Genomic DNA, 11,686 nt, shown 5'->3' with positions numbered 1-11,686 from the left:
ATGAAGAGTAAAATGATGATTCTTCATTCTTTAATCATTGCAGATTGATAAAACATTGTGATTGGAATGTTCCTATCTAATGTTCCTATCTAATGTTCCTATCTAATGTTCCTATCTAATGTTCCTATCTAATGTTCCTATCTCTATCAGTCTGCACTGTTCATTAATTTTTTTAAACGTATCTCAGACATAATGAATGTTATAGAAACACTTTTTAAACTGTTTGTTCTGCATCATTTTAAGGCCCAGTGTTCTATGAACATGAATTCAGCGATGCTTCTTGTTCCAGGTCGAGGTCCTTCTCCCCTCGCCGCTCTCGCTCCGGTTCTCCGAGGAGGTCCAGGTCTGGCACACCCAGAAGGTCCAGGTGGGTCTCGCTGTATCATTTCAGATTGCTTCAACAGCAACTTGACTTTGTGTGTGTGCAGAAAGGACACCGTGGTTTTTAAAATCAAGTCACGAAATGTAATATAAAAACCTCCTAGTGTTGGTACTCAATAACGCTTCATAATAGTACGTAAGTTGATCTTGCACCACACAAACGTTTCACATAAATTTCCAATTGTGTGCCCAAGTAGCGCTCGAAATGACCAAAGCCGACGTGTTTGTTTAGTTAAACACAAGCATGTTCCAGTGTTAAGTATCACCCCCCCTTTAGTCTTTCTTTTTTTCTTTTTTTTTCTTTCTTTCTTTCTCTCTCTCTTTCTTTTTGTTTTTTTTTTTTTTTTATTTCTTTCTTTTTTTTTTTTTTTTTTTTTTTTTTTTTACACATTTAACCTACAAAGCAAATGAAGTGTTTTATGGCTCCATTTTCAAGGTTTTATGTACTGGAGAATAAACAGGACTCATTAAACCGTTCCTGCAACATCAGCATTATTCCTGCTCACTTGGGCTTTAAACCAGTTCACGTATGAATGATTAAATTTCCTCTCTGTTTTAAGGTCTAGATCACGATCCAGATCTCGCTCTCGCTCTGCCTCTCATCCGAGGAGCAGGTACGACATATCAAACGAAGCGATGAAACCGTCTTTAAAACGATTGTTTATTGCTTAGGTCGTTTAGAGACACGATGACCGTGTAATTTATTGCCTTTTTGAGTGTAATTATAGTTTCCCTTAAATGTAGATCCGGCTCTGTTGGGAGATCCAGGTCTAGATCTGCAGCCAGGAGGTAACCACACGCACACACACACACACACACACACACACGGTGTGATGGTGATGGGGAAAGAGCTGCTTTAAGATACTTAAACTCCAGGGAACATGGCTGCTTAAATGCTACAAGCTTGACGTTTTGTTTTTGAAGAAATATTGACCTTTTCCATGTCCTACTTTGCAATAAACACGCAGCTTGGCATAATTCTTCAACGATGCAGGATAAATATTATCCTTAAAAAATAAACAAAGAACAGTCCAAAGGTTTATGTTAATCAGAATCAGACAAACAACTAAAAACAATAAAACCCAATGGCACGTGCTGGGAGTTACTGTTACTGAGTTATGAAATGATTTTTCTATAACAGTCTTACACTGTTTTTGTTTTCTTTCTTTTATGCCACAGCAATTTGGACACAGATTTTTTTTTTTACTTATTAAAGAATGAGATGTCGCACTCAGTATACAGCACCGATGATTGCTTTAATTTTTTTGTTATTCTTACATTTGAAATGTAATATATTTCCAAATCAGATACAGCTGTGTGCTGTTTGAGCTGCTTGATGGACAACTAATAAGTCCTGAAGTGTTCTATGACACATTCACATATGCTGACTTTTCATAGGAGGACCGATTTAAGGCTTATTAACAGCAGCTGTTTAATCTGGCAGCACAGAGACGGGGATTGGTGAGGTGAGGGGCTTTACAGGGGTCGAAAGCTGAGGGAGGCAGGGAATCCAGCCGGTGGTGAGCGGAAGGCGACATCCCAGGAGAGTGGCACAGGCTCAGCAGGCAGGCGAAGCGTCGTTCAGCTTGAGGACTCTGAAAAGAGAGTAGCAGGGAGACAGCGCTTTAGTTCCTCTGTGTGGGTTGCCCCATGAACCTGGCTTTCTGCTGTGATCATCTGCTGACCACAGCAGCGCTCCTGATTGGTCCTTTATGTTTTGGCGTGAGTTTGGCCGCCCCGCCTTGCACTCTGATCCAGCGGAGCTGACCTCGGTGCTGAAGTACCAGGGAGTGGCGTCATTTTTAGGCGCCTCTCCTGGATGCATGGGGCGTCAGTGAGTGCTTAACATATGTGTTTTGCATAGGAAAAAAAACAGTTTTTATTGGGCTCTTTGGGAAATCTCTCAATTATCATATGGAGAAACTGGGCAGAAGCAGAAAAGTGCCTGAAGCTTGTAACCAATCATTGACACATTAATAAACATGAGACATCCCAAGCTTAAAGATATTGGTGCCAATAGCTGCAGAAATCATCCAAAAAAAAGGTTTTGATAACATTTCCAACTGTTAAATATACTTTAAGTATAAAGTTTTTTCGGTTCTGACTCTCGTCCTGTTTGTGTGTAGCTGTCACAACTTCTAAGTGAAATGTAGAGGGCTAATTAGCAGCTTCTCTGCTTTTATGGGCAATATAACAGACATCTGTTCTGTCAACATGTATGTGTTTATCTGCCTGTTTGTTTCTCTTGCATATAAGGAGAGAGATTTAAACCAGAGGCCAGATAAGCAGATGAAATTGATACGAAACACACACAGTTTAGATTATGTGGGGTGCGTGCTGGTTAAAAACGTACGCACGCATATACTTGTATGCATTTCTGTTTAATAAACCACCGCTTGGTTAAAGATAGAACTTCAGCAAAAGTAGGTGCTGTTATCACGTACGTTACAGCAGTTAGAAGTAGCTGTTCCCATCTTACTGTTGGGCCTTTTCTGCTCCAGGGGTGCTGCATCATATGGTGTGACATTGTTGCCTTTCAAAATGGATTAAATGGACAAGTATATCTTGGTAAAAACTGTGTTATTCTGATTCTACTGCAATTCAGTTCTCCTTAATGGGCGGCAATAATTATTGCATATAATTGCACATAATTTGATCGTTTATATAGTAACACGTTCTGTATGATGTGGAATCATTCATATCTCTCTCTCTATCTGTGTGTGTGTGTGTGTGTGTGTGTGTGTATAATGTGTATATATAGCGCATTGTGACTTGCTGTGGTATAAAATAGACATACACTGTGTAATGAGATCATCTGTAATGCATGGTGCTCTTTATCATCTTGCATGGGCCAGAGGCTGTCTGCTAGGATAAGGAAAGAAAATAAAACCGCTTGAGTAATTTCTCAGTAAACTGAAACAAAAGCTGAATAATAAAAAGGCTAAAGGAGCGTTTTTGTTTTAATCTTAGCATTTGCAAATCTAAAGCATCACCTCAGAAACAAAGGTAGGATTCCTTTTTCACTCAGAGGTTGGTATTAGAGTTGATCATTCTTCTGTTTTTTTACATGCAACCGAAATCAACACCATGTTCTTATAATAATTCTCTCTCTCTCTCTCTCTCTCTCTCTCTCTCTCTCTCTCTCTCTTTCTCTATTTCTTTCCCTCCCAGTTACAGTCGCTCTCCTTCTCAAACCCCTGGCAGAAGCAAGAGCCCAGATCGTAACAACTGAGGAATCATCAGCTATCTAATTTTTTTTTTTTTTTTCTTTCTTTCTCTTTATTTTTGCATCTCAGTTTGGAATTGATTTCCCCCCTTTTTTTTGTTTACATGACCAAAATGGTCAGTATTTACCGCATTACGGGTAAATCAAAAACAGAAGGAAATCGATTGCCGTGTCATATTCAATAGTTGAACTATCATGAATGACCTTTTGTGTTGTATGTTTGTTTATAGAAGTAAGAATTAATTTGATCATTTGTGTATTTCTCGTTCAATACACTGTATTCTGTATATTGTACACTTAGGTTTGGATTTAAAATAAAAAAGATTAAATTAAGTTCACATTTCACAAAAAAATGTACCCTAGTTCATTATTTTCAACACATCGATCTGATTCCTTGCCCATAGGTGGAGCTGTGGTGTCGGATTTCACACCAAGTCGCATGAAATATCCCAGTGGGTCGTTGCAGCTGCCTTCAGTTTATGGCCTACACAAATACCCATGAACATATGCGTTTTTTTTTTTTTTTTTATTTGTTTGTTTTTTAGCGACTGGCTCCATGATGTCAGGTCTGCACGCTGGATTGTATTGATTTCGTTGTTATTATGAACAAGACTGTGAACAATACTATCACAGATGTGCACGGTTTTAAGTGAAAGAACGGAGTAAATGGAAAAAAGGTCTTTTTTATTTTCCCCCTTATTTTTAGTGTGTTGAGTCTGCAAGTTGCAGGTGAAATGAGCAAAGTGTGTGTGTGCGTGTGTGTGGGAGATCTTGATAAGGTGTGAACTACATTAGCATGTGGAGCATCTGATTCTATCAACTTGTGGTGTGTGCCACAACATCTGCTTAAAGAGATGCCAGTGCCTCTTTTTTCACACCGTCCTCATTGCTCCTGTCTTGTATTTGTCATAGAGCTGTGGTGGTCTTTTTTTTTTCTTTTTTTTTAAATAATAATGTCTATCATGATGCTAAACCACAGAGACAGCCTGTGTTCTTTTAATAGCCCCATTAGCTGAAGGCAAAATGTCAGCCACCTAATGTGATCCGAGCCGTGCACGGATCAGAGCTGATGCGCCTCTGATGGAGAAACAGCAGGGCAGATACGGCCTTTCTGAGGCGCACGAGCATGGAAACGATCAAGAGCGACGTTTTATTTAATGACTCGGGGTCATTCGTTCATTTAGCGGTATTATGGTAAATGTATATCAGGATATCACATGAAAGGGTTGTTTACAGAGCTAATGAGGGTTTGATCTTCTGACCGTCATTGCCCAGCTCTAGTTCTCGGTATTCTGATATGTAGTTATGATGCGTATCTAGAAGTGACACAATTTCCTTTGTAACTCGCAATAATGAGTAACTGATAGGCTGATAGTTCTTCCTTTTTTTTGCAGTAGCTGCTTAATATTTTCATTACTGTCTCTAAATAATTGAGCAAAATGAAACTTAAATACAAATTATAGGTAATGTAATTACTAGCTTCGGTGTGCTTTCCCAGTCGAAGCTAATGAAACGTAATAACGTGTGCATTAATAAAGAGACAGAGAGATGGACAAGTATATTATTATTATTATTTGATAACAATATTTCCATCCCAACATCACACATGAAATAATAATATTCCAGTCTGGAAAGTCTTTTTATTTATTCTCTCTCTCTCTCTCTCTCTCTCTCTCTCTCTCTCTCTCCATCTCTAGCTCTCTCTCCCCATTTATATCTCTCTCCCCATTTCTCTCCCTCTCCATTTCTCTCTCTCTCTCTCCCATTTCTTTCTCTCTCTCTCCCTCTCCATTTCTCTCTCCATTTCCCTCTCTCTCTCCCCCCATTTCTCTCACCATTTCTCTCTTTCCATTTCTCTCTCTCCATCTCTCCCTCACCCCCTCTCCCCTTTCTCTCTCTCTTTCTCTCTCTCTATCTCTCTCTCTCTCTCTCTCTCTCTCTCTCTCTCTCTCACACCATTTCTCTCTCTCCATCTCTCCCTCACCCCATCCCCCCCCCATCTTTCATATATACATATATATATAATTTATATCATTTTTTTAACTGCTAGATGAGAATTAGCAGGAGAGAGAGCTGTATGATGGGTTTGCACTGGGTTTCATCAGTTTTTCCACACATCAGTAATTTATAAAAGCTCATTGTTCTTCCATGTGCACCAATTCAGAACAAGTGGTGTGTGTTAATGTGTTACAGCATCGAGCTACGAACCAAATGAAAAGTTTTAAAAACATCAGTATAGTGCAAGAGGTTTTTCTGTTTCCCCCCTAACTCATATGGGTTACAGTTATGACATACAGATGTGGAACATCCACAACACCTTGTGAAAACACCAACTACACCGTTGTGGCACATCATGCATCGTGGTAATATATTTCACTCAGGTGTAACAGTCTCTAGTCACATGTAGATAAAGTGTTTAGTATCTGGTCCATATACACTTTCACTACACATTCAGTATAGAGAATGTTTTTGCATGTCTTGTCATTTTAGAAGAGCTCCTAGTAGAATGTCTTTGGGAACCCAAGAACATCCGAAGAATCAATCGATCAATCCAAGATGTTGGAGATACGCCACACAGACCTGGCTAATGATAAACAAGCTACCAAACTGATAAAAAAGGTTTAAAATCTGCCTTAAAGCAGACCTCCACTCTGAAATACATGAACTCTATTTATATTGAGATGTTGAGGGATTCTGGTGCAAATTTGTTGCTTGATGCTGTATTTCACAGCACTGAGTTCACAGAGGACATTGTTATTGTTAGAGCAAATCCGGTACAGTCCGGCCAGGAGCTTTTTTGTGATTGTTGCTGCCAAAACTGTTTAATTTTGCACCAGGTACTAATATCTCTCTCACGCACTCATTTTCTACCACTTATCCGAACTACCTCGGGTTACGGGGATCTCAGGCGTCATTGGGCATCAAGGCAGGATACACCCTGGACGGAGTGCCAACCCATCACAGGGCACACACACACTCTCATTCACTCACACAATCACACACTAGGGACAATTTTCCAGTGATGCCAATCTACCTACCATGCATGTCTTTGGACCGGGGGAGGAAACCGGAGTACCCGGAGTAAACCCCCGAGGCACGGGGAGAACATGCAAACTCCACACACACAAGGTGGCGGCGGGAATCAAACCCCGACCCTGGAGGTGTGAGGCGAACGTGCTAACCACTAAGCCACCGTGCCCCCCAGGTACTAATATTTTCCCTACAATTTGCCATGCAACTTTTCTTTGGGTTTTGTTTTCAGGGAAAGCTACTTGACTTGGTGGAATCACAAGCACTGAATAATTCTTCTTTTTAACACGTGAAGACACGTATGTAAAGACTTTATATGAAGCTCATGAATGGAAGAGGGCTTTGTTTGACGACGTCATACGACACGGCTTGGACAAAATTTTGAAAGATGGCAATGTTGGGACTGTACACTGGAACGTAATAGGAGGAAATATTATAATGGTCAATCTACTAAAGGTAAAAGAGCAAGAGCTTCTTTTGTCTCTCACCATCCAGCATAGAAATAGAGGCAACATTGAACTCAAAAGTCCCAGGATGCAGTGCAGCTACTCATCGCGGTTATAGCCGACACAGCTTGGCTAGTTGATTTCAGTAATCATGGTACAAGGTTGCAGTTCAGACTATAATACAAACTCTAGCACACTCTCAGGATTCCTGACTGTTATCTGAGGAGTTGAGTCAGGTCTGCTCAACTGCCCTGTTTCAAGGTTATTCCTTTCATCTCCACTACAAAACGAGACCTTTGGCTCAGAGTAGTGCGTCATCTGTTGCAAAAATAACTGAAGTGGGGGAAAAAAAAAAAAAACAGGGTTGCACAAGTATCAGGAAGTGAGCTGAATACCTTCTGCATTTCACAGCAATGTACAAACCACAGCTGGACCTTTTGTGCTTTTTTTCTCACATGCTATTCTGTGCTCAACGAGAGGGGAAAAAAACGCTACTATATCGAGGTGCACATTTCGACAGCACTAACACAGTGACATGATTAGCTCAAGTCGGTTTGTCAGTGAAGGCAAAGTGTAAAGAAAATATGAGGTCCCCAGAGCAAAGAACAAAAAACCTAGTGCTAATTAAGCTTTAGCATCTGGATGTATACAGTAACCAGCATAATGCACGTTGAGGCTTTATTTCCTTAAAGCTTGTTTGTTGTTGATTTATTTAGTCTTGCCATGGCTTTACCCTCGAAAATGTACTCTCATGAAATGGTAAAGCAGTGAGCTATGTAGCGCTGGTTCAAGGTGTTTCGGTAATGATGACTGCATTATTCAAATGTATGCGACGCTGACATTTTCCATCCTCACTGTGACAAATTAAAAAAACAGCACCAGGTTCCAGTGGTAATGTTGGACTGCAGCAGCTCTCCTGGTGTAAGCATTGACGTGCTTGTTGTATGCAAAATATATGACGAATGTCTGTAAATGACAGGCGAGTAAGTGGACGTGGTTCTCTTGGGTGGATTAAGCCTTTAACGTCCTTGCGTCGTTGGCCAAACCGTTATTAAATGCCTTGAAAGTCATGATTGCCTGAATGGCAATTACAGCACAGGTCCCACCGGTTTCGGTGTTCGCCGGCAATCTATTTAAAAGCAAACGAGTCCATCAAAATTACAACCAGGGGTCCAATACCTCAATTTAATCTCTGATCATATGAGCGCCACTTCATTTCAGATGCAGATTGTGTTATGATATTAGCCCAGGGCTTATAGGAAGTGTGATGAAAAATTGTACTGTATGATAGTTATAAATAACGTAAAGTAAACGTAAACACCTCTTGCGTATCTCGATGTTGTTCACCACCATCTGTTATTGAATCAATCATATATACTCACTGTCAGTGTTAATAGGAACACATGCACGTTTGTGTCGTTATCTATTCAACCAATCAGGTGACAGCAGCATAATGCAAAAAGTCCTGCACATCCAGGACAAAAGCTTTAGTTAACCTTCACATCAAACATCAGAATGAAAGAAAATAAGCATGATCTCTGTTAATACCATACGGGTTGGTTTCAGTCTTTTATAAACGATGATATAAATGATTTCCTGTGGTTGTCAGACATTAGAGTTCACACAGAATGACATGGAAAACGAAAGTCTTTGAGGGTCAGTTCTGTGAGAGAGATCTTCATGGAAAATAGGTTTTCATACCGCTAATATTTTGTTAGTGTTGAACAAATAATTGATGAATAAAGATTTTTTAAAAAAATGAACGAACAATTTTAATGTCCCCACAAATGCATGCATATACCTGTTCAAATCTCGTACACTTTGTCCCTACATGTGAAGGTTCTGTCAAGAACCCTATAACAAAATGAAAAACGTCATAGGTTGACGATTTAGCACTAACATTAAAACCAATACGAGGTGAAGGAATAATATTGGTTTTGTTGTTGCAGTGGCACCTGTCAAGGGTTGGGATATATAAGGCAGCAAGTGAAGTCAGTTCTTAAAGTTCATGTGTTAGAAGCTGGAAAAAAGGGGCAGGTGTAAGTAACTAAAAGAGTGACTTTGACAAGGTGCAAACTGTGATGGTTAGCCGACTGGGTCAGAGAACCTCCAACTCAGTGGTTGGTACTGTACCTACCAAAAAGTGGTCCAAAGAAGGAAATCAGTGAACAGATGATGGAGTCTTGGGCTCTCAAGGCCCACCTGCATCAGTGAGCCTTGAGAGCTCAAGACTCCGTCATCTGTAGGCTGTGTTTTCTGACACCCAGCCTCACAGCTTGTGGTGTATGGAGCTACACAGCTACAGACTACAGTCCTCATGCTAACACCACTGAAAGTGCCTACAATAGGCAAGTGAACATCAGAACTGGACCATAGAGCGATGAAGTAGTTTTTTTTGTCATGTGGACAGCCTGGTGAGTGTGAGTTGCTAATTTGGGAAAGAAAATCGCACCATGAAGAAGACATACCAGCAGAGACAGTGTAATCCTCTGGGCAATGTTCTGCCGATAAACCTCAGGTCCTGACATTCATGTGGATGCTACTTTGACATGTAGCACCTACCTTAACACTGTTGCAGTCCAAGTACTCCCTAATGGCATTGGTCTCTTTCAGCAGTATAATGCTCTCTGCAACAATGCAAAAAAAAATTTAGTTATGGTTTTAAGAACAATCCAAAAAGTTCCAGGTGTTTGGCTCAGCCTCCAGATTTCATTTATACTTCTGCCATTTGATGGACACCTTATCCAAAGGGACTTATATTGTTATACAGAAGAGCAATTGAATGTTAAGGGCCTTGCTCAAGGGCACAGCAATGGATGCTTGGTGGACCTTGGATTTGAGCTCACGACCTTCTTATTAGTGGTCCAACTCCTTAACCACTAAGCTACCACATCCCCATAAATATCAGTCCATTCGAGCATCTGTGGGATTTGTTGGACAAAGAAGTCTGATCCATGGAGGACGTAAAGGATCTATTGCTAACGTCTTGGTGCCAGATGCCACAGCACACCTTCAGAGGTCTTGTGAAGCTTTATTAGGCAGGTCATTTTAAACCTCAGATTAAAATTAGTCAACACTTTAAATTAGACCTTAAGAGTTATACTAATAAAGCAAGAAGGATTCAAGTTTACTCCTTCAAGTTTATTCCTAAAACCAGGATTTAATAATAATTTCAATCTATGAATCTTTCTATGATGGTTTTGTTCATTTCTGTCCAGATTTTCTAGCTGATTTTTAAACTATTTTGTCAAACTGACACAAATCGCCATGCATCTAGCTAGCCTTAGTGCTTCATGTGCTATTAAAATCACAGTTTGGTGCCTAATAGAAATGTCCGCAGAACATCAAGTAGTCCTTGGCGGTCTGTTCTTTTAGAATAAAAGAAGAATAATAGCACTGTTGGAGAATATTGTATCACTGGGTTAGTCGTGTATTAAAGTCTGTGAAAGGAGACCTTCCTGGCAGGAGGTCGGTTAAAAACACTTTAAAATGCAGCCAGATATGCAAAAAAAATAATAAAAAACGTACATTCAGATTTTACTTTAGTCCCTAGTCTATTGCTTATTATTCAAGAATTCATTTTAAACCATATTAAGTAACTATGAATAATTCAGTAACTACTGTGAAGCTAATGGGAAAGGTGTGTAGGTATGGCACAGAGGAATGCAGTGACTTCTTGGAGTTTAAAGGGTTAATGGCTGACTGACCAAATTGCACATATGGCCCAAGATGACATTTAAAAGCATGAACTAATTGCCATCGCAGGCACCCACTGGACAGGCAAACGTCTTTTTATGGATCATAATTGCTAAATTTAAATAATGCATTCAAACTCTATGTAGTTGTTCATCTCGCCTGAGATAAATACGCTTCAAATATCCTGATGATAGATTATATATAGATCTCCTACCACAGTCTCTACATGGGCTTCACTGGGATTGATTTGTTTTTCTCCTATTGTCCACTAGTAGCCTGGCAGACTGCAAAACTTTGATATTTTGCCCAAAAATATTGTCCCTGCCGCCTGAGTTTCTGAGCCTTGAAATGGTTTTTCATCAGTTAATGGCATTTAGAAGGTCTCCAGAGCGAGGATGTGCTACCCCCAAAGGCTTCCCTCCATATTCGCATAAATCACTTACCTCAGTGTCTGTCACGAACTCTTTTTCCTGTAAGATTGATGGCTCTGCTAAATTCCTGTGTATAAATATTTCTCTGCGCTCTCTCTGAGAGGCATTAAATGTTCGTCTGTGATCGATAAATGAGGCTAATTGAATTATAAAGTTCCCAGACAGGAAACGACGGAGGGTTCATTTGTCTAAATGGTTTGGTAATGATGCCTCTCGGGTGCGAGGCGGGGTAGCTCATTTGTTTTTCGGTCTGATGTTGGGCGGCTAGAGTGCTCTTCACCTCTTCGCTGAGCCACGGCACTTTAGCTAAACTCAATTTCAGACTGGACAGACCACCGCAGGTCAAAACCGATTACGGCTCCAAATATGGCTGAGAGCTACATTTACAGATTTTCACCAATCATTTTTCCATTAGGTAACTCGGTCAGGTGCATTTAATTAAAAGTCAAGCTCATTACCTTGCACCACTTTGGGTC

The 11,686-nt window shown here is 40.2% G+C and overlaps 1 protein-coding gene across 4 annotated transcripts in view; it reads left to right on the top strand.

Annotated features, from left to right (window-relative positions):
* LOC132841798 (serine/arginine-rich splicing factor 7-like) overlaps positions 1-4,105 on the top strand; it is a 19,906-nt gene extending 15,801 nt beyond the window's left edge. Inside the window, exons 5-9 of one of the 4 annotated variants that reach the window (XM_060864742.1) lie at positions 290-367; positions 942-995; positions 1,126-1,170; positions 3,352-3,387; positions 3,553-4,105. In XM_060864742.1, coding sequence (XP_060720725.1) covers positions 290-367; positions 942-995; positions 1,126-1,170; positions 3,352-3,387; positions 3,553-3,613 — 274 coding nt within the window. In that variant the 3' untranslated portion in view covers positions 3,614-4,105. Of the gene's footprint in view, positions 1-289; positions 368-941; positions 996-1,125; positions 1,171-3,351; positions 3,388-3,552 lie in introns of those variants that run through there. The other 3 variants (XM_060866624.1, XM_060865403.1, XR_009648098.1) reach the window with 3 other exon arrangements.
* The last annotated feature ends 7,581 nt before the right edge of the window (positions 4,106-11,686 follow it).

This window comes from Tachysurus vachellii, chromosome 1 (assembly GCF_030014155.1).
Source record: "Tachysurus vachellii isolate PV-2020 chromosome 1, HZAU_Pvac_v1, whole genome shotgun sequence".
In the NCBI taxonomy this organism is placed as follows: domain Eukaryota; kingdom Metazoa; phylum Chordata; class Actinopteri; order Siluriformes; family Bagridae; genus Tachysurus; species Tachysurus vachellii.
This window is presented reverse-complemented; position numbering and strand designations above follow the sequence as displayed.